This window comes from Choloepus didactylus, chromosome 18, assembly GCF_015220235.1.
Source record: "Choloepus didactylus isolate mChoDid1 chromosome 18, mChoDid1.pri, whole genome shotgun sequence".
Lineage (NCBI taxonomy): Eukaryota > Metazoa > Chordata > Mammalia > Pilosa > Megalonychidae > Choloepus > Choloepus didactylus.
In genome coordinates this window covers 11,083,491-11,108,739 of record NC_051324.1, presented here as the reverse complement: position 1 = coordinate 11,108,739, position 25,249 = coordinate 11,083,491, and the positions used below count along the sequence as shown (strand labels likewise).

Sequence of the window (25,249 nt, the reverse complement as noted above, 5' to 3'; positions counted from 1 at the left end):
CTCCCACTCCCCACCAGGGCTCCATCCTGCTGAGTCCTTCCCGCCAAAGCATCTCGCTTCAACCTTCACTACTCCACCCCCACCACCTTTCCTGCTACTGCGAGGGGCCAACAGCAGTCTTCTGCCTGTCTGTCTCCAGACAGGGTGGATGTGAACAAAGACCCCTCCCCTTCCCCAAAACTGCAGAGAAGGACCTAGGGCAGCTTCCAGTTTCAAAGTTATAATGCATGGTTTAAAAGAAAAGAAAGAAGAAAAAGAGAGTTGGTTACAGGTTTAAGGGAATCTAAGAAAAGAGAAAAATAGAGGGAAAGAAAGGGGGACAAGTTTGGGAAAAACCCAGTAGCCCAAAACCCCAGTCTCCCACCCACAGCCCAGCCCTTGAGCAGGAGTGAAGAATTAAATCAGTTTTATACAAGAGTTTTTAAAAAAATCAAATCACAACAAAGCTGGCTTGGCTTCTCTTTGAGCTTCCCGGATCGGCCTGTTGCTCACTCTGGCCAGTTCTGCATTTCCACAGTTTCTTTTCGGCTCTCCTAGGCCTTGGCTTGTGTCCCAGTCTGGGGTTTCCAGGGAGCGTGAACACGAAGTTAGGGTGAGGCTGCTTCAGAGTCCAGCCCACGCATCCATCCAGACTCCAAGTGGAGTGCAGGGCTCTCAGGGCAGAGAGGGGTGGGAAGGGCAGACCCTGCCCAGGCAGTCCTCACCATTGGACAGGGAATCAGACAGCATCCGAGGGCTCACCCTCCCTTTCCCCTCCACCCCAACTCAGGTGGAGGGGGAGCAGCTGTCACCAGAGCCTGTGTTGGTGAAGATTTCGGCTCAGCACAGAACGAACGTCAGCGGTGAACCTGGGTTGACAAGAACTTGTGTTGGTAGAGTGCCTTATAATTTAAATCCTCCCAACAACGTCAGGTAGTTTCATTAGAGATATGGGGCAGAAATGATCACCATTTTTCAGATGATGAGACTGAGGTTCTGTTACCTAAAACCCAGTGACTATAAGTGATGAGTTTTGGAATTAAACATGACCTGGGTCCAAATGCTAAGTTTTTAAGGGAAGACAGGTTAAGTCTTTTTTTAAAAAAAAAAAAAAAATACAAACCTTTATTCGCTCCTGGGATCCCCAAATACCCAGAGTCCATTTTCTTACCTGAGGGCATCTAACATCGGGAGCAGGTTGAGAAGGGCTGTGTCACTGGGATCACTGAACCAGGACTTGATGGGGATGGCATTGTCTAGGGTGGGTGAAAATGCAGATGGGAAGAAATAAAGATTGAAGAGAGATGGGGTGCTTTTTCTTTGATTTGGGGGGTGGTGGAATCATAACTAAGAGTACATCCCCCCCCCCACCAACGCCTATGTAAAACCTTCCTGATTCATCCTCCAAAGTCAGATTACATTTTTAATCACCCAGATCTCTTACTACAATGAGGCTTCTAGTCAAACTTACTGCCTTTTTGCCCAATTTAAAACAAATCTGATGTGAGAAATCCAATTTACGAAATGGACCTTAAGGGGGGTGTCTCATTTGAAACAGAGAAACGTCTTGCATCTTAACCCCCAGCAAATCAGAGTCCCAGCTCTCAAGGCTCCTAGTTTCATGCAATCAGAATCCCTTCTCAGAACCACTCCCTGGTCCTGCCAGATTCACACCTTCCCCCGTACCTGGATGGCTTCTGTAAGCCCCTGGGGAGTTATCCAGGATCACAATGCTGGAGAGGTCACTGTGGACCACAGAGAGGTCCTTGATGTAACTGCCCAACTCCAAAGTGCAGTGCTGGAAGGCAGGATGAGCTGGGCATCAAAAGGAGACTAACCCTCTATGGCTGCTCCCCCAAGCCCAGCAACGCCCATGGACAACTGACTTCCACAAAGGGGATTATGCAGTATGCTTCCCCCACGCCCCCAGAACGTCCCATTCCAGGGCAACTGCCTCAAATTCAGGTCCCTCCCTGCTGGCCTGCCTTCCAAACATCCCTCTCAGACCTGAATTCTAGCCCCTTACCTGTCTGTAGTATCTCCTCTTGAGAATGCTTCTGCTGTTGTCCAGTTTGTCTGCCACAGCAGAGCCATAAATCTCCATGCTTGCTGTGAATACCACCAGCTCATACCACTGGCTCACCTGAAACAGATTGGAGGAGAGGGAGGTGTCAGGGAGTAAAGTTGATCATACATTTAGACATACAGTTATCTTCCCCCAGGACACTGGCCTAGTCCTTCAGACCCTCCAACAACATCATGCACCTCTGGGAAAACTTCTGAACCTTCCCCCCACCCCCATCCCAAACCCCCAAACTCAAGAGTCTCAGGCATCCTAGACCCTTTAAGATTCAGAGATCCAAGAACAAAAGAGCAGGGTGCCTGTGGGAAAATGGAATTATATCTGCACAACAAATGAACCTGAAGTAAAATCTATTCCCCTATTATCCTACGGCCTCCCCTCTCCAAAACTGCCCTTACCCATTTTCCTACCCCTTCCTCCAAATCTCCTAAATTCCCAGAGCCCTAAAATGATTCCTTCATCCCACAGCTCCCTTTAGCTCCTGCAAACTCACCACTTCTAAGAAGAAATCCACATGGGGCCTTTTATGTACAAAAAACCGGACAGGATGTTTATCTATTACCACCTGTAAAGTAACAGGGAAGTGCTGGGGGAAGTCCTGAGGACAACCCAGGCCTAGAGGATCCCCCACTCCCCACTTCCCTCCTTTGGGCTGTGTTGCCAAGGGATGGGAATGAGATGATGTGGGATTGGGAAAGGGGGTCCGAGTCTGAACAGAGTAACAAACGTGACCATTTCACCACTGCCACCTCACACACCTTGAGGATGAAGTCAGGAGGCGTTCCAGGCCGAACCGTGGGCCTCAGGACACCATCGTGGTGGGAGTGGATAAGCGTTTCATCCAGATCCAGCACCAGGATCTTCCTCTTCACCTGGCCTGAACCATGATGGGAAGGGATAATACCAACCAATCTCCAGCCCAGAGCTTGGGCCCCGCCTCACCTTAAAGGAAGTCATCCCAGCCAGCATACTCACCCAGCCGATTCCGGGACACAGGAGATAAAGGAAGGATATCATATCGAACAGTTTGGTACTGAATTACCTAAGAATAGCAAGGGAGAGGACTTGAACCCAGAGGGAAATCTTCCCCAGTACCCATACCAGGGAACATGTATCGTTTAACCCTCAATACAACCCTAAGGATTATAATAGTATTATTATCCCCATTTTAAAGATGAAGAAACCAAGGCTTGGAGAGGCTGAATACCTTGCCTGAGGTCACACTGCTAGGAATTACCTCATTTAGTTATTTGTCTCCCCAGTTAGACTGAAAACGCCCTGAGAGCAGGGATTTGTCTTGATTACGGCTGTATTTCCAGTGCCAAGAACAGGGATGTTCAGTAGAAGGCGTGAAGGGGGGCCGGGGCCGGGCCCACGCAGCCTGACACGGGAACCTGCCCTCTGACCCAGGATGTTATTCTGCTACAATGAATAAGGAAACACACAGCCCTCTTCCCCTCCACCCAAGGATTCTGCGTGGGAATTCCCATCATCTTGTGCTGGGAACCAAGAGCCACAGTTCTTAGTGGACAAGGAGTAGGAGTCAGGGGGGGAGGTCCTTGGACCTGAGGAGAAAGGAGGATGAGGGAACCCAGAGGTTGTCAGGTCATCTAAGTTCCTCTGGCTAAGTTCCTCTAGGCCTATTTTAACCAACCACCTGTCCACTTCTGTCTCTACCAGCTAAGTCACAAGTTCCAGAGAACCTCAGCCCTCTGAACATTCTCCTTACCCAGGTACCAAGGCCAGACAGAGAGCACTGGAAAGCCCTACCCGCCAGGCAGACTGACAGGGCATCAGGAAAGCCAGGGTGAAGTAAGGGCTGTGAGGGAGAGATGAGGAAGGGACAAGGACATCATCACCTAAGCTTTCCAGCTCTGCTTCTCCAAGCCTTCTCTTGGGCCTCCGATTTCCTAACACCCATGATCATCTCATGCAAAGCCTGGTAGTTCCCTCCTCTGCTCTCTCCTTCTAAGGCACAGACAAGTGCTCTCTGTCCATTCCCTAGGCCCCAGCCTCACCAACAAGGCCCCCCTTGCAAACCAAAGGGCCCTCTCCCCCTAATCCCAAGGCCCCTCTTCCTTCCTCCCTGGGCCATGATGAGGGCCGAACAGCTCGAGTGTCCTGCCCTGCTATCTCGGGTTGCACATGCTGGGCATGCAGGGAATGTGTCACGCATCTGCCAGAAAGGGGGTGGGGGGAGAAGCCAGATGGGAAGGGAAGGGAAGGGAAGACAAAAGGCTGTGGGGTCAGAGCTGCCCAAAGGAGAGCAATTTTGGAAGTAACTAGCCTCTGGGAGCACTACTCTCCACACCCAGGAACAACAAACGGAAGTTAGGGGAAGCCGAGGGGGATGCCAAAGGACAGCTTAGGACAAGGTCAGGCAGAGAGGATAGTAGCCAGCATGTAAAGAAAAACCCCAGGAGCTGGCATCTTAGCATCTCGGACCCTAAACTCTCCTTCACTCCCAGCTCTCCTTTCAGGAAAATGCTCCTAGCTACAACCACCACCACGCAGAACAATCCTTACCCTAAATCAGAAAGTGAAAGGAATAGACTCATAAAGGAGAGGATGAATCAAAAGCCAGGCACATTCCCCCAAATCAAGAAGTCAAGGACCCCTATCACCCACGGCTTTCTGGAAATTTCCCTGACCTGGACAGCCCCTTCCCACTGGTTTTATTCTTTCAAATTTTATTGAGACATGCCAGACAGTATAGACAGGAGCTCTGTACCCCTCACAGGAGCTCTGTACCCCAGCTCACTGAGTTTTCAGAACCTCTGTGCCCCAGCTCACTGAATTTTCCCCACATTCCTTAAGAGAAGTCTCCCCAGTGGTGATGAGAACACAAGGGCACATTCATTAAATGATATTAGCCTAAGAAGCTCTGACCTTGGGGAAATGATAAGGGAGAGGGACACAGAGATGCTCGCGGATATACACAGGCTTGGATCCCATAGTATCCCTCACAATGAGATACTGGGTCTTCTGGAGAAGAATGTGTGCCCTCAGATTCAAACAAGCGGCATCTTCTGATAAGGGACCCCAAACTTGAATGTGCTCCCTCCTGCAACTAAAGAAGCCCATCATAAAAAGCATCATTTTGAGTCTCAGGGTCTCAATAAATCCAGATACCCACACTCACACTATTAAGTTTCCCAGCCTTTTTGGAATAGTTCCCTTATAGCTAACCCCAAGTGTTTCTCCTGCACACCCAAGACTTTTCCTGAGTCTCCATTCATGTTTGTAATGTCTGCTCTCTCCACCCATCCTCTCCCTTGACACATAAACCAGCTCTCCCTTGTAAGACCAAGCACACACGGAGGTTCCCAATAGGAAGGGTCTTTGACAAACCCACACCAACAGATCTGGCTGCCATCAAACAGGTGTTGCCCGCCTCTCGATTTCTTTAGCAACAACTTCAGCCTTCTTAAAGAGCGCCCCACCCACCACCCTAGACCCCAAGAGACCAAATCGCTTCCCCTTCTGGCTCCATCAAAGCCCCCAGATCCCAATTCTCCTACAAAGGTCTTCCTTTTCTTCTCCCCACCACCCCCACGCCCCGCCCGGGATGCCCTAACCCAACGGGAGAAGACCCCGCCAGGACTCCCTTCTAGGCCCAAACGGAGGCCCGCCACTTTCCGAAAGCCTGTGGGCACCGCAGACAGAGGTTTCCACCGCCACCAGCGCCTACCCAGGCTCACCGTGCGGATCTGCCTCCGCAAAAGGTAAATGAAGAAGCTCCAGAGCTTGGCGGCGAAGGCCACGAACGTGCGCAGCCCCAGCAGACACTGCGTCCGCATCATCCCGATGACCCCGGCACCGCCGGCCCCGGGGCCCCCGCGGCCCAGCTCCGCCAGCCCCCCGGGGGCAGCCCCCCGCCGCCGGGAGGGGAAACGGGGGCCCCGAGTGGCAGGAGAAGCTGCAGAGAGGGGCACGGAGCGGGCGGCTCAGAACGCCACCCCCGGCAAGGGGGAAGCCCAGCGGAGCGGGGAGCCTGGGCCCAGGCGTGGGCAGCCCGCGGGGGCCCACATGGGCAGGGAGTGGCACCGACGGCTTCGCGGAGGTCGCAGGCCGAGACCGGTCGGGCCAGGACGGGGTCCTCGGAGCCCGAGGGGGAAGGGGATAGAGAATTGGGGGAGGGGGCAGTGGGGGAGGGGGGAAAGGAGAGGGGAGGGAGGGAGGAGGGGGAGGGGAGGAGGGAGCAAGAGGTGGCCCGCTGCGCAGGCGCACTAGGGGGCTGCCCGCGGGAAAGGGGCGGGAGGGGACAGCGACGCGCCCAGGGCCGCGGCGGCGGCTAACGGGTCCGCCGAGGGAAGGAGCGGAGGAAGGGGAGGGGGAGCCGAAGGGCGCGGAGCGCTGAGCGGAAGCGGCCTCCCCCTCCCCGAGGTCAGGGGTGCCTTAGCCGCTGGGGAGCGGGACCGCAGCCTCTGCAGCTGGGTTTCCCACTCTGACAGGCGCCATTTTGCCGCCCAGAGGGCTCCTTCCTCCTCTCTTCCCCCCTCCTCTTCCCCTCTGACACTACTTCCGGTGGTGACGTGTATTCGCTTCTGCCGGACCAATGTTCCCTCCACTTGCTCTATGGGGTGGGGTGAGGAAGGTGGAGTGTGCTCCGAACAAGGCCGCAGTACCACGCATGCGTGGAAAGTGGCGACGCGGGCCCCGCCCCAGCGGCGTGGGCGGGGCGGAGGGCGGTCCTCTGCCTCCTGAGCTCTGATGGTCCGAGTGGCTCGCGCGGCCTCCGCCCGCTCCCGCGACACCCAACGGTTCTTCCCGCCCCAGGCGCGGAGAAAATGTCGACTGGGCTGTAGTCCCTTCGTCTGTGTGCCAGGGCTTGGGAGGAGGCCTTCCGCGTGAGCTCTCCTGAGAATATGGAGCATAATCACCTCTCATTCCAGACTGTCGGTTCATAATGGTGGGCGGAATCGTGAATGCCCAGTGTCTGTCACCCCCACGGGGCGGGGCAGCTCTCCGTGACGCAATCAGAGAGCGCCCGCGCAGTGGCGGGACGCGAGCCGAAGATGTTGGAGTCTCTGTTGGCCCTTGGTGGCCTGGTGCTACTTCGGGGTGAGGGGCAGAGGCACAGGGGATTCAGGGCCTGGCCCAGGGGGTGAAAGTGGAGAGGAAGGGCCGTGAGTTACGGGCTAGGGGTGGAGGTCGCGGCGGGTTCGCGAAGGCGGAGACCTTTGCAGTGCGCTCTCACGCTCTGTTTATCCGCCCCTCGCTCTCTCCAGACTGCGTAGAGTGGGAGGGGCGCAGTTTCTTGAAGGCTCTTATCAAGAAATCTGCACTCAGGTGAGTATCCCGCCATCCTTCCCCCTATTCTGCCCCGGGAAGGGAGCCTGGGCCCCACCCTCTGACATGCCCCTTCATCTCTGTCTCAGTGGGGAGCAAGTCCACATCCTGGGCTGTGAAGTGAGCGAGCAAGAGTTTCGTGAAGGTTTTGACTCGGATGTCAACAGCCGGTAAGTACAGATTGGGAGATATGTAATTGGGCGTGGAACCTGTATTGCTAAGGGACTTCGCTTACAGCAACAAGCACAGAACCTGCTACATAGTGGCCGCCACGTAATATTTACTGAGGGAATGGATATGACTCTTTCAGAAGGAGGAAATTACAGAAAGGAGTGATCTCAAGGAGTGGTGTCTGGGCAATCCAAAGCAGAGACCATAGAAGTTGAGAGACAGAGTAATAGAAAGCAGATAGTACAGTTTAGTACTAGATGCTATTAGAGGATAAGAATAAATACGCTCTGCTTTTTGAGTTACTCAGAATCTGGTGGTGCTTAATTCACCAGATGGATCCCAGATCAATCATTATTGACTGCAAGCTGCTGAAGAACTTGTCCTAGAGGCCAAAAGAACATATGCAAAATTAGGGGTGTGTGGTAAAGCGTTCATGGGAGGTGGAAGAACTTCCTGAGTACCCACGTTTAGAACAGTAAGCTGGTTCCTGATCATAAAAGGTCTTCTAGAACATGAAAGGGGTTTAGATGTTTTTCTTAAGTGGGAATACATTTGAAAATTCAGGAGCAGGAGAGTGATAAGGTCATACCTATTAGAAAGATTACTCTGGTGATCACAGTGTGGAGAAAAGATTAAAAGGAGAAGCCTGGAGACAGGGAGCCCAGGTGGGAAGGCTATCTCAGTAATCTGGTTCAGTCGTTAGGCACCAGCTGTAATCCAGGTGCCACACTAGGCACTGCAGATACACCAGTGAATGAGGCTGACATGGTATCTGCCGCAGTGAAGCTTAGAGAATAATGGTGGGAGGTGACAGGGGCCTGGCTTAAGGCAGTAGCAGTAGGGATAGAGAGTTTGGTACATGTAAAAGGAGTAGCGGAAAGCATCCAGATCAGGGCATCTCAGAACCCACCTTTGTGTCCATCAGGAAAGATTAAGAACCTGGGCAGCTGAGTGGATGATGATAATAGTGGTTTACCCCCTTTTGTTGAGTCCTAATTTTGTATCAGCCATTGTTCTGATAGAGGTGGTGCTGTATGTCAAGATGGCTTTCACAAGGAAGGAGATGACTGAGAACAAGTTCTACCACCATGAAGTTTTCCCAGGATCTCCAGCTCACACCAGTCTCCCCTTCCTGAACTGCTCCATTGACTGTCTATAGGCAGTACCCTATCTATAGGTAGTACCGTGACTTTCTTTAAGTTGCTCTACAGGCAAGAACCGTGTCTCATTTTCTCTTTATCCACCCAAAGAATGATGCCCTTTAGGCACCACCCCAGAAATATATGATAATGGTGACAGCTTACATTTATCAAGTATTTCGTTTGTGTTTGACAAGTATCCCTGTTTGACAAATAAACTGAGTCATAGAGAGATTAAGTAATTGATCAGTTCAATTGGGTGACCTTGGAGAAGTAGCAGAACCAAACTTGGAGTTCAGGGCTGTTCTGACACCAAAGTCTGCACTCTCAACCACTGTATTTAGGTTACAGCTGAAACAATCACGAATATCAGAGGGTGAAGTTTGAGATTGAGGGGGAAGAGCAATATTATATTGTCTCCTTTTTTCCCTTTGCAGGCTGATTTACCATGACCTCTTCAGAGACCCTCTCAACTGGTCCAAGACTGGGAAGGCCCTTCCTGGGGGGCCCCTGGGAGTCTTGAGAGCCATGGGCAGGAAGACGGGTCCTGGTCATGTCACCATTGCTGTCGATTCGCTCAGCTGGCTGCTGCTTCACCTTCCCTGCACCACCCTCTGCCAGACCCTGTGTGCTCTGAGCCACTGGGACTCCTGCCCTGGTGAGTCAGCGCCTTCATTGCTTCCCGTTGTACATCTCCCCGCCAGGGAATGTGTCCCTCCTCCTTTCTAACCTAAGGGGAAACCAAGGAATGTGCCCCTCCTCCTTTCTAACCTAAGGGGAAACGTATCACAGATTCTTCAATTGGACAATCTTCCATCTTTTTAACTCTTTTTTGTAGTTCTTGACTTTTCCACAAAGTCATCTACTAATCACTGTATTTTTCTTTCTCCAAATTCCTTTTTATTCATTCGCTCACTCAAACATTAAGCACATACAGAATATCAGGTGCCATAATACATAGTTGGAAAATAAGGACTAACTTTGTCTTCCAGAGCTCAGAGTTCCATAAAAGATACGGATGAGTAAATAAGAAAGTTCGTTAAGGACCGTGATGCTGTAGAGACACACATAAGAAACCTTAGTGAAGGAACTGTCTTGAAACAGCAGGAGGCAGCCAGGCAAATTTGGCCAAGGCAGGGGCTCTGGGAACAGCCTAAAGCGCGTGAAGGAAAAAGACAGGGCTTTGGAGTTAGACACTCCTAGCTTTGTATTAAGTTGTTGATCTCTCATAAAGCACTTGAAATTGCTGTTTTTTGTAGGTCAGAAATGATCAAATGTCGATTATCAGCAGTGTCATATGATTCAACCTAAAAAATGGTGACCTTTGGAAGGATTAAAATGTTACATGAAAGTGTTGAGTGCGGTTCCTGATACTGTAAATACTCCCTAAAAGGAGGGGAGGAAGGAAGGGAATTGAAAGCAACTGAGTAGAATCTTGGCAAGTTCTAAAACCTGCAAAAATAGCTCAGTGTGTATGAGATAAGGTTGGAAAAGAAGCAGAGACCAGATGATCAAAGTGTTAATACCATACTGAAGGCCAAGAGGAGCCACTGAGGATTGAAGTAGAGCCTTGATCAGATTTATATTTGAATAAGAAAGTGTATTAGAAGTGAGGGCTGAAGAGGGCTCAGAAGGGCAATGAAATTGGCCAAAGAAATCAGGATTGTGGCAGAGCTGCAGTGGAATACGGGCCTTTTCTTCCTTTTCTCCTCTTCACTATTTGATCCCAGTCCTCGGCCTTGACTGCACCCCACTGTCCTTTGTCCTTAATTTCTTGTTGCTCTCCAGGTGGCAGCCCCCCAGTGGATCAAGTGCGGGTGCTGGGCCTGCTACATGAAGAGCTTCATGGCCCAGGCCCAGTGGGTGCATTGAGCAGCCTTGCTCAGGCAGAGGTGACCCTGGGTGGCATGCTGGGCCGGACCTCCGCCCACATCCTCTATCGGAGACCCCAGCAGCGCCCAACCCACCAGGTCAGGAGGAGCAACGGGAGGATTGAAGGTTGGGGTCAGAGAGAGAGAAGACACGATGGGAAGAGCAATAAAAAAGCTCATATGAATGAGCACTTCCCTGTCCATTCTGTCGTTTACCTCATTTAATCATCATAGCTGCCCTGTGAGGAAGATCATCTTAGTCTCATTTTGCATATGGGAAAGAAGTCTAAGGAGGTTTAAATTTAAGTCACTTACCCAAGGGTACAGAGAGTAAGTGGCAGAGCCAGGATTTAAACTCAGGATTGTCTGACTCAGAGCCTGTGTGCTTAACCACGGAAAGACTGCCTCCTAGGAAATGGTAAAGAAGAAAAGACTGGGGTTACTAGAGGGAGAAAGGCTCAAGCCTGTGTGGAGCAGCTTGAAGAAGGGTTAGAACTTGAGGGCAAGTGCTGAAAGCAGCATGTTAGACAAAGATGAGGGGCTAAAGTTAGGTTCTGAGTTGCTCTCCCTGGTTTATTCAGCAAAATGGAAAAGAAAATGGAAAAAAAACTCTTTACTTCTTTCTTTCTTTTCCTCAGACCCAGTGGTTTTCTATCCTGCCTGACTTCAGCCTGGATCTCCAAGGGGAGCCTCCCCTAGAGTCTGAGCCCCACCCAGATCCTCACACATCCCCGGTATCTTAAGAGGGACAGCAAGGAAATGGGGCAGAAGGACTGGAAAGAATTAAAAGTGCAGAGTTTGCGGGTGGGGATCAGGGGTTCCAGGGATGGGGCAGAGTGGCAGCATCATTTGTACCCACAGGTGGACCCTACGACTCATTTGACCTTTAACCTTCGCCTGTCCAAGAAAGAAAGAGAAGCCAGAGATAGGCTGACCTTGCCGTTCCAGTTCAGCTCTGAAAAGTAAGGTTAGGGCCTAGGCACCTGGGTCCCCGAGCAGAGCCCAGCATCTGGGCCAGGAAGAGGTAGTGACAGCAGGTTATTGATTAACTCTTTTATAAGGGGTGAAGTCCACCTCCAGAGACAAGTTCAGGGAGTGGTTCTCTATCCATTCACTACCCGACTGTGGCAAAGGGCCTTTATGTCTCTTTTCTCTCCATTTGAGCCTTGTGCCCCGGCTCCACAGTTGTCCCCCAAGCAACCTGGGCCTGGGCTGAGCCAGACCATACCCTGAGAAGGTGGCCCTGTCTCCTGGCAACAGAGCTAAGAACACAGGAAGCCAGATGGGTGTGGTGCAGGCAGTTTAACAAGGGTTTAGCAGGTGCCTGCTATTCCGTGCCCAGTGTGGGGGTGGGTGAAGCAAGACTGGGACAGAATCCTTGCCCTCAAGCTGCTGAGAATTTGGTATGGGACAGTTGCACAAGAATATCTATCCCAGTACCATATGGTGTTTTAGTACTAATTAAAACAGAGATCAGAGAAAGGGGAGGCAGACTTGGACCAAGAAAACATGGAGGCCCAAGAGGGGTGGTATCCAGACATGACCCACGTTACCCACTGTCACCAGCACCAATTCTCGCCTTATCCCTCCTCAGACAGCAGGCTCTGCTGTGCCCCGGGCCAAAGCAAGCTACCAGCCGTATCTTCTACGAGCCAGATGCTTACGATGACCTGGACCAAGAAGACCCAGATGATGACCTAGATATTTGACTGGCCAAGAGTCTTGGCTAGACTGTGACTGGAGGGGTGGGGGTGGGGAAATTGGGCCTAGGAGCATCCTTCTGCCATTTGTGTTGGCCTGTGCCTGTCCCTGCCCCCTGCCTGTCCCTGCCCCCTGCTTTGTGCCCTTTGTCTATGGAGGCCCTCCCCTGTGACTTCTGGGCCAGGGAGCAGCGGCTGATCAGGACAGAAAGTGAGATAAGGGCATAGGAGGAGGTGAGCAAATAGGGCTCCCCCCATGCCTAATAAAAATCTTTATTTTTTTAACAAAAAAAAAGAGACTCTTTGGTAGCTCTTTAAGCAAGAGTTGAAAGGGGTGGGCCGGGGATGGAGGGTGGAAATAGATGAGTGAAGAGCACTGGATCTGCCAGTTCATAGCCAAGGTGTCGGGGCCTGAATTAACAATGAAAGTAAAATGGGGGGGGGGGGGCTTGCACAGCATTGGTGCTTAGTAAGTAGTTTTTGGTCTGAGCTGAGGTATGTGTACATTAGGTACAACACTCTGGACCAGAAGAAAGCAGAGGCCCTGAAGGGAAAAAAGCCTATTTTCCAAAACATTTTTATTACTGTACAAAAAGCACACCCTCCCTTCTTTTTGTCCCCACCCCCACCCCCCTCGGAGAACTGTACATGGTGTGCAGAGCGGGAGGGACCAGGTCGGCTCTGCCCCACACCCTGCCCACAGGCTGGGCCGAGGGGGTCCCAGCTTACACATACTCCTTGGCAGAGTTGGGCTTCGGGTAGGAGCGGGGCGAGGGGTACGCAGCTTTGTTGCCACTCCTGGGACAGGAGCACGACAGCAGTGCACCCCCCAGGATGACCAGAGCAGACCCTGCCCAGCCAATAAAGATGGCAGGACCAAACTCATACCTGTGGAGAAATGGGATGGGGTGAGAAACTCGGTCATGCTTCTGCCTTCCTCATCCCAGAACCCTGGGAGGCAGGGCTCCCAGACTTACTTAACATTCATGGGGACCAAGGGGTTATAGAAGTCTGTGACAATCTGATGGCCATACCAGGAGCAAGCTATCAGGGCAGCCAGACCTGGGGAGAGAAGGGGGGTTGAGATGTGTGAGCCCCGACCTGGCACCCTGCCCGCCCCCACCTCGGTGTGCCGAGGTGAGCCTGCCCTGGCCCTGGGGCCCACCTGCCACGATGAAAACGATGCCTCCGGTCATGGCTATCCGGGCCTTCTTCACTTTGTCATCTCCCCCGCAGCGCGTGCACTTCATGCCCATCGTGGCTACGAACATGGCCAGGAAGCCCAGCACCAGGGAGACCACCATTAGGGCTCGAGTGGCCTGCAGGGCCGCTGCGGGGAACGCGGGGGGACGCCGTCATTGCGGGACACTGGGCAGCTCCGGCCGTCGCGCCCGCTAACCCGCGGACCCTCGCCCTGCCGGGAGTCGGGTCTGGCCGCGGCCAGAACCGGCTGGATCCCGCCCCCTAGCGACACCGCGGCCTTCCCGTCCCCGCCCCGCCCTCTCCCTGCCCAGGGACCCGCCCGGGGCGCCAGGGTTTCGATGAAACAGCCCCGGGTAGGGGGAAGGGGGGAGCGGCGAAGAGAAGCCGAGGCGGCGGCCCGAAGCGCCGCACCCGCCGCGGATCCCGGCCGCGGCCCAGCTCTGACCCCGCTATCGAGGCCACGGGGCTTGTGGCTTCGCCTAATCAGCCGATAAGATTAGAGGCCACAGGCGGCCGCCCGCGTCTGGCAGCCGGCGCGGCTCCTGGGCCCCGGCCCGCGACCACCGACGCCAGCCCCCTTTTGTCCGGGAGAAAAGGGCGGGAGATGGTGGAGGCCAGGACCCGCCCGGGGCGGCGAGGGGGGTGGCGACCCCGGCCTAACCTGGCTGCCACCCCAACACCCCCACGAGGAGGAGAGGGCTGCGGACGGCCAGCCGGGGAGGACGACCCCGCGGTGGGCGGGAGAGGGGCGCTGCCAGCCTCGGTGCAGGCCCACGTCCGGCCGCCCCCGACTCCCGTCCCGGCTCCCGGGCAGCTCCTGCCCAGCCCCGCTGCCCAGGCCCGGCCGCTTCCGCTTCCTCCTCTCCCCGCCGGCTCCCCAGCAACCCCGGGCGTCGGCCATGAGGCCTCGGGCCCTGCCCCGCACCCACCCGCGCCCTCGGCCCTTGGGCGCGTCCGCCCCGTCGGACCCGCGGCCTTACCCGACAAAGAGAGCACCGAGTCGTACGTTTTGCAGCTCATCAGGCCCGTGCTCTGCGTGACGCAGTCCATCCACAGCCCCTTGTACATGGCCTGGGACGTGATAATGTTGTCGCCTGCATACGAGCTCATCTGCCACTGCGGGATGGCGGTGCACGCCACCAGGGCCACCCAGCCCATCAGGGCCATGGAAAAGCCCAGCAGCTGCAGGCCCGAATTGGCCATTCCCGGCCTCAGAAAAGACTGGGGGCACCGGGCGGGCGACCCTGCCGGAAACAAACCTGGAGGGGGTGAGCGACCCCTCCAAAAAGCAACTTGGGGTAGAGTTTTAAGTCCCTCAAAGAGGCCAAAAAAAAAGTTTGGGTCGGGTGACTGCAGATCCTCTTGCCACCCAAAGTAAACACAAATCGCTCGCTCGGGAGGGACGAGGGTCGCTCAGCAGAAGGAACAGGTGACGCCGAGAGGAGTGGTTCTAACCAAAGCGGTCCGGCGAGGCCCGGCCGTTCCGCCCGGGGCTCTCAGCGCGCCGTCCCAGCGACCCTACTCAAATAAAAGGTGGAGAGACGTCTGGGCGCGGTTGTGGGTTCTGGCAGGCCCCAAAGTCCCCGGGGCTGTCGGCCGAGCCTGCGGCGCGCGTAGAGGTTCCTCTGCGGTGGGCGGGCAGGTGCAGCGCACCTGAGTATATGTAGGACGTCGGGGACGCGCCCCCGCGGGCACCCGGCGCGCGGGAGGGTGGGGGGCGGGACCGGAGGGGCGGCCGAGGGTGACCTGACGTCATCGAAGGGACACTCACCTGAACCGGAAGTCATGGCCCCTACCCCTCCGCGCCCAGGTGAAGAGGAAGAAACCTGAGCACCAGGGTCACGCCCTCTCACTTGCCGGGCTGTGGCCGCAGGTGGGGAGGCGGTGGCTTCTCTGGAGTCCCGGGCTCAGTCAGCCCCTCGGGACTGGATCTCACTCCGCAACCTGCAACGCCCCTTCCCCTCTCTCCGACAGGTGTGCCTAGGGCAGCCCCAGGCCAGCCTCGGCTCCGCCTTCTCCCGCGGGGACTCCTGGATTTCTGCTCTAAATATTCTTTGTCCTGCCCTACTTTCGCCCCAACCCTCTGCTCTTCTCCTTTTTCTTCAGTCTCCTCCCATAGCCAATTCCACCTTCAGGCGGGGGCACTAATCCCTCAGACTCCCTTCTTCAGCTGGCGTCTTTGGGGTCTCCACTCCCAAAGCTACCTCCCACACAGCTTCCCTCTGCTGTCCCCACCACCTTCCAACCCGACTTGGCCTTGGTCCCCAACATCCCCCATCTTTCCAGCCCCCGCATTCCTGACAAGATAGTGCCGGGACCACTTCTTGCCCCACTCTGGGCCTGTCGCTATCCCCTAGGACATCAAAGTTTCCTTCTAGCAGAAGGACCCACTGGGGAAACAGCCTGCACAGGGTGGCGGCAGGGTAAGGCCTAGGTCCCAGTCTTGGCCACACTCCTCATTCACCTCCCTTGGAGATTTCCTAAACCTGCCCCCCCCCCCCATTCCTCTTTCCTTCAACGTGAGCCTGGACCTGCCTATTTGTGTGCATTTGTGTGCACTCTCCCATTCCCTCAGGGCCATGTCCTCCCTAACATCTGGACACTAATCATGGCCTTGGGGCAGCCCTAGGACTTCCACCTCACCCTCATGTTCTTTCTCTCACCGTCCCCAGGCTATTGTCCCATTCTTCCTCCAGACATCTCTTCCAAGCATCCCCATCTGCTCATTCTTCCTTCATCTCGTCATCTCTCCCTTCCCGTGTTTTCCGCTCGGTATCCCACTCCCATCTCTTCACCTACCTTCACGTCCCGTCTCCAACCCCCGAGCCCAGCGTCACCAATTAGCCTTTCTTTTCGTCTTCCCGTGTACACATCGCTGGCCCCATACTGTCCTCTTGTGTACTTTCCTCCCAATCTACCTCTCCTCCAACCTCCTCACACCTCTCAGACTTTCACACACCTTTCTTGCCCTGTCTCTCTCCCTTAAAATTTTCTTTTCTCTTTTTTTTTGATCTCAGCTCTCTCATTTCCCACCACTGTTCCTCCCTTTCAGACATTTCTCCCTAAATCTTCCTTTCATTTATTCAGTAAACATATTGAAGGGCCCCTCCCATGCTAAGCTCATGAGCATGCTTTTCTATAAAATGCAGACTTTGACTAATGCTTGGATATTCATTTTTTCTGTTGTATTTTTTTTTTTGACTGAGGAGTTTGTTCTTTTGTGTTTTTGCTTTGGTTTTGGTTTTTGTTGTTGTTTTTTTTTTCATCTCTCAATGGCACCCTCTTGCTTCTATTGCTCCACTGGCTTTGGCAAGTAAACGCCATACCACAATGGCTCTCTGTGCTCCAGCCAGACTGGCCTTCTCCCTGTTCCTGAAACACACCATGTTCTTTCCCACAAAAGGGCCTTTGCACGCTCCGTCCTCTATGCTTGGACGCACTTCCCCATCTACCCCCACCCACCAGTACACCGACTTCAGCTCTCAGCTCAAGAGTCACTCCTGGGAAGCCTGACCACCCCACCCCAGACTGAGTCAAGTCCCCTCCTAAATGCTCTCACAGCTACCTGGACTTTTCTTTCCAAGTTCTTATCATAGTTTAAAACTACATTGTGTGGTTATTTATTCATTGCCGATCTCCCAACTGTACCATAAGTTCCATAGGAGAGTGGAGATGTGCTTGGATTTTCTCACCAATAAGCATTTGTTGAATGAATGAATAAATTACAGATAAACAATATTCCGTTTCATTTGTTCAGCAAATGTCTTCTGAGTGCCTGTAATGTGCCGGACATTAACACATCTGTGAACAAAACAGATGAGGACACTGCTGTCAAGTAGTTCAAGTTCTAGAGGAAGGAAGAAGGCAATGAAATCTTAGACATATGACATGATTGTTTCGAAGGCAATAAAACAGGGTGATGTGATGAGCCAGGTACACTTCCGAGGAGGAGCGTGTTAAGGAACCAGCTGTGAGGGAAGGAACCATGTCACAGGCTGAGGGAAGAGCAGAACAAAGGGTCTTGTGTTGACTGACCCCTTTGAGACCTGTCACTAATTTAAAGTAGAATTTCTCAGACTCAGCACTATTATTTGGAGCCAGATAATTCTTTTGTTGTGGGGGGCTGTCCTGTGCCTGATGGGATATTTTGCAGCATCTCCAGCTGCTGAAATCCATTAGGTACCAGTAGAACCGTCCCCCCTCCCCAGTGTGACACTCAAAAATGTCTCCAGACAGGTGAGAGGCTTGATCAAATTCAAGAAATTAGAGGAGATCAGTTTTGGAGATGACAAAGCCTGGGGTAGGGGGCGAGGATGGGCTGAAAAGAAAGACCACTGGAGATGAGACTGAGGAGCTGAGAGGCTACAGTTAGATAGATTACCCTGATGGATTTTGAAGTGCACAATGATTATCAGTAAAATAAGTGTAAAGAGGAAGACAATGAGCTAGGTGCTAAGTTATCGATCAACATGAGTGAATGAGCAAGTAGAGGTAGTAGGGACATACTTCAAGACTTGATTGTCAAAGGAGCAAGGGCTTTTGAAGGATGAAGGAGAATAATGGTATAGATGCAATGTCGGGGTGCAAGGAAAACATATACTCCCAACTTCAGACCCTGAGACTGAAAATCAAGCCTCAATAAACTGGGCTTCCGGAAGAGTGTGTCCCTGAGGACAGCAAGGTTGCAGTAAGGTCTAGAAAAGGAATGTTCAGAGAAGGGGCTAAGTAGATAAGGATGATGACAAATCTTGAGGCCAGAGGTCACAGTGGAAGAGTTTGAAAGATCAAGGCTGATGTGAAATACATCACAGCATGGATGGTGGATGATGATATTACAAGTTAAGCAACCTACTCCGACCCAATCGACTTGCTTGTTTCCATGGGAAAATGGGTTCTGAGTTCTGAACAACTGATAAATAAATTGATTTGGGAAACACAATCTGTTTGCAAATTGGAAACTGCCAACTTGCAGCATTATTTTAACATTATGCAGTATTATTTAAAAACTGACTGGCCATTGATTATTCTACTGGCCAGACCAAGGCAGTTAGAATATTCTGAGTTCTAATCCACCTCATTCAGGGCCTTATTCTTGGGCCTCAACTGCCTCACCTATAAAACAGAAGTGACAATATTTTGCCTGCTTGGGAAACAAAAGGCTGGCTCAGGTGATTTCTTATGGTACATTCTGGAGCAAATAGTTGAGATGTGGAAAAGGAGTGCAAAAAGTGACCAGCTTATTTTATGAGACTATGGTAATCTTGCCTCTGAGTTCAATTAAGCCTAATTAAGAAAAAGCACTATAGACCCATTTAATCTATGAATTTAGATGCAAAAATCCTTAATAAAATATTACTGAACCAAATGCAAAAGTGTGTTTAATGAATATTCCATCACAAACAAGGATGGTTTCTCGTAGGAATGCAAGAGTGTTTCAATACCAGAAAATTCATCAGTGTAATTCACTACATTAATAGACTAAAGGAAAAAGCAATCAATATTTTAAAAAAGGATTTGATAAGATTCCACACCTACTTATGATAAGAACTCCCATAGCAAACAAAGAGTAAAAAAGGACTTCTTATAGTTAATGAAGACATTTTAGACCTGTACCTTCCATGGTAAAAAGACAAAGATGCCCACTGTTACCACTTTTGGTTGAAAAAGTCCTGGAAGTCTTGACCAATGCTCCAAGAAAGCAAAAGAAATAAGTGCAACGATGGGAAGGGACAAAATAAAACAGATTACTTGCAGCAATATAATCATCTATTTGGAAAAACCAATGGAATCAACAGAAAGACTATTAGAACCAGCAAGGATGCTACGCAAGGTTGCTATATACAAGATCAATAACCATTTAGAAAATGTAATAAACAATAGCATTCAATTTGCAACAGTAACAAAAACTAGAAAACATCTAGGAATTAACCAAGTATTTATAAGACCTCAGTGGAAAAAAATTTTAAGTCTTAAAAAGGACATAGAAGGTGGTCTGAATACATAGCAAAATAGCCCATGCTCTTGAATGAGATGACCTAATATAAAAATATTAATTGTTCCCAGAACAATTTATAATTAATTATACTACCAATAAAAAAATCCAACTGATTTTTTTTAAGATCTTGATTAGTCTACTGTCAAATTTGTATGAAACAATAAAAGACCACAAACGGTTAAGTCGACAATGAAAAGGAAGAGTTATGAGAGGGACTTTGCCCGTTCCAAAACTGAAACTTCCTACAAAGCATTGTGAAAAACAAAACAAACAGAAACCCCAGGGGTAGTAGTAGTGCTAGAACCGACAGACCAATGGAACAGAATACAAACTCAGAGATAGACATATATATGTCAGAATTTGATATATAGTAAATGTGGCTCACTAAAAAGAAAAACAAATTGGATCCCTAACATCCAAAACAGTATAAACTCTAGATGGATCAAAAGGTCCTAAATGTGAAAAAGTAAAACTAAAAAGCTGCTCAAAAGAAAATATAGGAGAATATCTGTGTGGTGCAGAGATGGAAAAGGACCTATAGAAAATTTCAAAATCACAAACCAGAAGGTAAAAAAATAGTCATGATGATGACACCAAAATTAAGGATCTCTATTTAATGAAGTTTACCAAGGAAAAATGAATAGGCAGATCATAGGATGGGAGAAGGTATTTGCAATGTTCAAATCTGATAAGGGACTGACATTATTTTTAAAAAATTCTTGCCAGTCAACAAGAAAAAGACAAGTCTGATAAAAAACAAGAAGGGAATTTACAAGAGGAGAGACAAAGAGCTAACAAGTGCTTGAAGGGCTGCTCCAAGTGAGAAGTAATCAGAGAAAATAGTAGTAAGATACCACTTTTCACCTATTACATTGACAAATATTAGAAAGTCAGACAATCTCTCATTTATTTGATTAAACTCATATAGTCCATTCTGGCTAAAACTGAAAAGACACCACCCGAATGTCAGGAGCGTGCAGCGGAATAGAAACTCTCATACCCAGCTGATGGGAACGTAAAATGCTCCGGAAAACATTTAGGCAGTTTCGTGAAATGTTACACATGCACCCACCATATATCCAGCCAGTATTTGGGCAACACTTCTAGGAGTTTCCCAAGAAAAATGAAAGCACATGTCCATACAAAGTCTCCAACGTGACTGTTCTTGGCAGCTGCATTTGTCATCAGAAACTTGGAAACTACCCAAATGTTTATCAACAGGTGAATGCATAAACAAACTGTGGCATAGTCATAAGATGGAATAATACTACTCAGCAATAAAAAGATATGAACTCCTGATAAATGCAACAACAGAAGAATCTCAAAATAATTATGCTCCCTGAAAGAAGCTAAACAAAAAGAAAAGAGTACATTCGGTATGATTCCATTTACATAAAGTTCTAGGAAATGCAAACTAGTTTATGATGACAGAAAGCAGATCCGTGGTTGCCTAGGGGAGGGGGGCAGGGTCGGAGGGAGGGATCACAAAGCGGGACCGGGAAACTTTGGGGGATGATGGATATGTTCATTATCTGGATTGTGGTAAGGGTTTCACGGATGGATACATACCTATATTAAAACTGATCAAACTTCAAATATGTGCAATTTATGGTATGATCATTATACCTCAATAAAATGGTTTCAAAAACAAAACAGAACTATGCAATGCAATCCATTTTAAGCCCTATATGAGTACTATATTATTTGCCCTCATGAAAACCCTAAGATGTAGATACTATTATTATCTCCCTTCTCATTTTACAGCTGGGGTAAAGCAGGCACAAAGAGCTTAGGTAACTTGCCCAAGGGTACAAAGCTAGTAAGTGACAGAGCCGGGGCTCCAACTCTGACAGTTGGGGCCCAGAGATCATGCTCTTAACTCTTCCTTCCCTGGGTGGAGGCTGACTGCTGGAGAGGAGGTTGTGGTGGTGGAACTAACAAGTGCTTGAAGGGCTGCTCTAAGTCAGAAGTAATCCGAGAAAACGGTAGTAAGATATCGCTTTTCACCTATTATACTGACAAATATTAGAAAGACAGCCATTCTAAAGAGCAATCTGTCTGTACTTAGTCAAATTACGTATACCCACACCCTGTGACTCAGCAATTGTGCACCCAGAGATATAAATATAGATATAGATATAGACATAGACACAGACGTAGACATAGAAAGAGCTCCAAAGAAGCTTTACATACATATAAAAATATTTTAAAATTTTTATATTATAAATAAATAAATATATATACACACACATATTCATGAAGTGGACTGATATTATGCAGCAATAGATTTGATAATCATACAACACGGGTAGATTTTAAAAGCATAGTGCTTGCTGAAAATAAGTGAGAGCTGAATGAGATCTATAACAAGAAGCTATTTACGTGAATTAAAAAAAAATTGCAAACAGATTGTGAAAACTCAGTGGTTCCCACTCCCTTTATACACTGTTTGGACAGATGCATAGAAAAATGAGGACAAAAAGTAAATGAATAATAGGGAGGGATTGGGGGTACGGGATGTTTGGGGGGTTCTTTTTTACTTTAATTCTTATTCTTTTTTGTGTGTGGTAATGAAAATGTTCAAAAACTGATTGTGGTGATGAAAGCACAACTTTATAATAGTACTGTGAACAACTGATTGTACACCATGGATGATTGTATGGTATGTGAATATATCTCAAGCAAAAAAAATTAACATCAAATCCATTGGAATGATGGCCTATTGAGAGAAGACAAACGAGAAATAGGTGTGGTGATAAAAGAGCATGATTTAAAAAATCAAATGAGAGAGGAGATTTTCACAGATCGATGAAGATAAGGCACCAAGAACTGTGTCATTAATTCAGTCCTCTGCACCTGATACCCAAATATATAAACAAAATACAGTGACGGGACAGAGGGAGTAGATAGTATTGCCCAAGCTCTCCCCACAAGCTGGAAGCAAAGAGGACGTGGGGAGCAGGAGCTGGAGACAGAAAGCAGAAATATCCTGGCTTTCTCCTGTGCTCCAATATCTTACCTGCCATGAGCTAAACCAAGTCAGGAGACAGGGGACACAGGCACTTGAAAAACAAAAGCCTGCAGGGATCAGCTCCCCATGATAAAGGGCAGAATTGAGGAAGGGCTACAATTGGTTCTGAGATCAAAAGGGCCAAGCACATCTATCGAAGATTAACACACGCAAGTATACACAATAGCTCCAGTGCAGAGCTCCCACTTCTGCCAATCTTCTGTCAATCAACCTCCTAGCCCACCTTCCTGCCATTTTTTCTTTCTTCCTCCCGTCTTTCTCTTTATTCTACTTCCTCATCATTTTCTCCACATTTTTTTAAACTACCTTCTCCCCTATATGAAGGGGGTTCTCCTTCATTCCACTTTCCCTGGGGTTCAAACCCCTAGAAGAGTCCCTAAGCAGCATCGGAAAAAGCATTTGAATGAGAGCAGTGATGGGCCGTGCTCCCACGTGGCAGGACAGACCCCAGCCCTGCATTCCACCCAGGACACTGGCTTTCCTCTGCCCCAACCCGGGTTTCCCTCCTACGCCATGTTTTTCTCTGGGTACCTTCCTCTGCTCTTTCCCCTCTTCCTTCCCCTTATGATATGAAAATACCAGACTTTGGGGTCTCGTTGTCTTTGAAGCCATAGATCAGTCCCTTCATCTGGAAGCCACCTAACCGCCTTGGCTTCCAGGGCCTCAGCATTCCTGCTTCCCCTTACCTCTCTGATTCCATCCTTTGTGGCTCCTCTCTTCTGTTCCTAAATGATCGGTTGGTTCTCCCTAAACTTCACACCTTCATCCTTTATCGGCATTCCTTTAGACAGGTCAGTAGAGCCATCAGCTGAGTGACTCCCTCCCCTTGCGCCCCAGTCTGTACCCTCAGCCATAAGTAGCAAACCCTGATTTCATTCATCACTCAACAAACATTTACTGAGTTCCCATCCCTAGACCAGGTGCTGGGGATACAGAGGTCAACAAGATGACCTTCTGCTCTTGAGGTCTTCTCCAGAGAGAAGAAGAAATGGTGACCCAAGGAAAGCTCCACAGAGGGGGTGAGCTGTTTTTTTTCTTGAAGGATGAAAAGGAATTCTCTAGCATTCCAGACCGTGGTGTTAGTAAAGCCCAGGCAGCCAGGGGCGAAACAGCACAGAGTTCTGGATATAAGAAGGACTTAGATATTCGAACACAAGGGGAAAGGAGAGAAGGGAAGGCAGCAGAGCTGGGTGTGGCAGGGGTAGGGAGGAAAGGCAAGTTTTGTTCATTCTGACAAGGTTTCAACTTGACAGTGAGGGCAATAGAGAGTCCAGTCAGTGCAGTTTTCAACAGGAGAGTGACGGGTCAGACTTAAAATCTCTCTCTCTCTCTCTCTCTCTCTCTCTATATATATATATATATATATATGATACATGGTACCCTAGCTTCCCTGTAAGGGAAAAAAAGTAGCAGGCAGTCCAATCAGGAAGAGGCAAGCCAGGACTGACACCGCAGCACTACAAGTGCAGAAAATCAGATGAATGCAAGAATTTCGGAAGTCAAAATGCCAGTGTTGGCAACTAAGTGGATAAAAGGGGGTGCAGGAGAGGAAGAATCAAAGCTGACTTCCAGGATTCTGATAGGGGTGACTGGGCAGCTAATGGAACCATTCATTGGGAGGAGAAAGTTAGAAGGAGCAGGTTTGGACCTGTTGATCATGCGAGGGCCCCATCCGGGAGGTAGCTGAACACCCAGATCTGGAGCTCCAGGGAGAGGCCTGGGTTGGTGTAACTGAAGCCTTAGGCGAGGGCGAAGAGGGAGGCACGGGGGTGGGGGTGGGGCGGCCAGGGACCACCTCTGCCCGCTCCGCTGCGGATCCTCGCTCTACCTCCAGGGGGCACTAGCGCCCCGTGCTTCCGTGGCCCGTTTTCCGAGCGCGAGATCTCTGCACCCTGGGTGACCTGCTTCTCTCCTCTTCTACTTGGGCAGGATGTAGGTGCGGATCCAAGACAGGAGCGACCTCCAGGGAGCGTGTCCAAGTCATCCACGCGGTCAGCACATGAGTGGTGGCTCAGGGACCTCAGGGCAGGTGGCTGATCCGTGCGGTCACCTGTCTCTCGCGGACCGCCCCCAGGGGCCTTCGGGGGTGGGGGACATGGGTTGTAGGGAGGGGCCGGACAGGCAGTGCCCGGAGCAAGGATGCATGGGAAGACTGGACCCCCGAACCCGACCCCGGCCAGGGGACCCGCTAAGAAAGGAATTTTCTGGCCCCCGGGGTCAGCCCCGCGTGGGAAGCGTGTCACGGGCCCTTTAAGTCTCCATCTCCCTGCCCTCCCCCCGCCCGGGACAGGCCAGGACACCCGGGACCTGACATTTGGCGGCTCCCAACGTGGGTTCTAAAAATAGCCGCTCCGGGTTACTCGAGGACATTGCTCTGCACCCACCCCGCGAGCCGCCCCCGCGTGCTCTGTCTCGTGCAGTCTGGATTCCCTCCCGGGCCCGTCCCCTCCTCCCGGGCGCCGCGGTCCGGACTCGCCGCGACGGACTCCAAGTGACTTTTCTTTAGTGCCTGACACCGACTGGTGGGCGGAGCCTTTACACTAGAGGAGGCGGGGCCTCGGAAGCCAGCCAATTGTCGGTGACAAGGGCGGGGCCTCCCTGCCCTGGGCGGGGCCAGACCCCCGGGGGCGTGTCTCGCGGCCACGCTGCCTGGGATTCCGCCCAGAGACCTCGGCCCAGACACGCAGCCCAAGGCTCGGCGCGGGGCGTGGTCTGTTGGGGGAGTGCGGGCTCCTGGCCAATGGGTGCTGTGAAGGGCGTGACCCGCGGTGGGGGGGACCCGGGG

The 25,249-nt window shown here is 50.8% G+C and overlaps 3 protein-coding genes across 5 annotated transcripts; 1 reads left to right on the top strand and 2 right to left on the bottom strand.

Annotated features, from left to right (window-relative positions):
- Positions 1-210: 210 nt before the first annotated feature.
- On the bottom strand, positions 211-6,180 carry CTDNEP1 (CTD nuclear envelope phosphatase 1). 2 transcript variants are annotated; one of them, XM_037808653.1, is made up of 9 exons: positions 5,764-6,180; positions 3,792-3,881; positions 3,038-3,104; positions 2,821-2,939; positions 2,556-2,627; positions 2,006-2,122; positions 1,666-1,777; positions 1,151-1,235; positions 211-848 (listed from the first exon to the last, which is right to left on the bottom strand). In XM_037808653.1, exons 1-9 carry the CDS (start codon positions 5,863-5,865, stop codon positions 788-790), a joined length of 825 nt encoding a protein of 274 aa, XP_037664581.1. In that variant the 5' UTR covers positions 5,866-6,180; the 3' UTR covers positions 211-787. The 2 variants fall into 2 exon arrangements, with proteins under 2 accessions (XP_037664581.1, XP_037664582.1); XM_037808654.1 differs by lacking the exon at positions 3,792-3,881 and having other exon boundaries at positions 5,764-6,174.
- Positions 6,181-6,412: 232 nt separating this feature from the next.
- Positions 6,413-12,532, top strand: ELP5 (elongator acetyltransferase complex subunit 5). Of its 2 annotated transcripts, none has more exons than XM_037808652.1 (8): positions 6,413-7,126; positions 7,294-7,354; positions 7,444-7,524; positions 9,102-9,322; positions 10,453-10,634; positions 11,174-11,269; positions 11,397-11,502; positions 12,130-12,532. In XM_037808652.1, exons 1-7 carry the CDS (start codon positions 6,991-6,993, stop codon positions 11,499-11,501), a joined length of 882 nt encoding a protein of 293 aa, XP_037664580.1. In that variant the 5' UTR covers positions 6,413-6,990; the 3' UTR covers position 11,502; positions 12,130-12,532. The 2 variants fall into 2 exon arrangements, with proteins under 2 accessions (XP_037664580.1, XP_037664579.1); XM_037808651.1 differs by having other exon boundaries at positions 6,426-7,126; positions 11,397-11,497.
- Positions 12,533-12,796: 264 nt separating this feature from the next.
- CLDN7 (claudin 7) lies at positions 12,797-14,641 on the bottom strand. The gene is made up of 4 exons (XM_037808655.1): positions 14,419-14,641; positions 13,401-13,565; positions 13,213-13,297; positions 12,797-13,123 (listed from the first exon to the last, which is right to left on the bottom strand). The coding sequence occupies exons 1-4, from the start codon at positions 14,639-14,641 to the stop codon at positions 12,961-12,963; spliced, it is 636 nt and encodes a 211-aa protein (XP_037664583.1). The 3' UTR covers positions 12,797-12,960.
- Between the last annotated feature and the right edge of the window lie 10,608 nt (positions 14,642-25,249).

What these genes read in the sequence shown, in the direction of transcription:
- ELP5 (XM_037808651.1), top strand. Translation starts at nt 6,991, where the DNA reads ATGCCCAGTGTCTGTCACCCCCACGGGGCGGGGCAGCTCTCCGTGACG. An exon ending in AGCAGCGCCCAACCCACCAG is followed by an intron (nt 10,635 to 11,173) that starts GTCAGGAGGAGC and finishes TCTTTTCCTCAG; the next exon opens with ACCCAGTGGTTTTCTATCCT. An exon ending in TTCCAGTTCAGCTCTGAAAA is followed by an intron (nt 11,498 to 12,129) that starts GTAAGGTTAGGG and finishes ATCCCTCCTCAG; the next exon opens with ACAGCAGGCTCTGCTGTGCC.
- CLDN7 (XM_037808655.1), bottom strand. Translation starts at nt 14,641, where the DNA reads ATGGCCAATTCGGGCCTGCAGCTGCTGGGCTTTTCCATGGCCCTGATG. An exon ending in CTCGGTGCTCTCTTTGTCGG is followed by an intron (nt 13,566 to 14,418) that starts GTAAGGCCGCGG and finishes CGTTCCCCGCAG; the next exon opens with CGGCCCTGCAGGCCACTCGA. An exon ending in TTGGTCCCCATGAATGTTAA is followed by an intron (nt 13,124 to 13,212) that starts GTAAGTCTGGGA and finishes ATTTCTCCACAG; the next exon opens with GTATGAGTTTGGTCCTGCCA.
- CTDNEP1 (XM_037808653.1), bottom strand. Translation starts at nt 5,865, where the DNA reads ATGATGCGGACGCAGTGTCTGCTGGGGCTGCGCACGTTCGTGGCCTTC. An exon ending in TGTCTGGCCTTGGTACCTGG is followed by an intron (nt 3,105 to 3,791) that starts GTAAGGAGAATG and finishes TGCTATTCTTAG; the next exon opens with GTAATTCAGTACCAAACTGT. An exon ending in CTCCTGACTTCATCCTCAAG is followed by an intron (nt 2,628 to 2,820) that starts GTGTGTGAGGTG and finishes GTTACTTTACAG; the next exon opens with GTGGTAATAGATAAACATCC.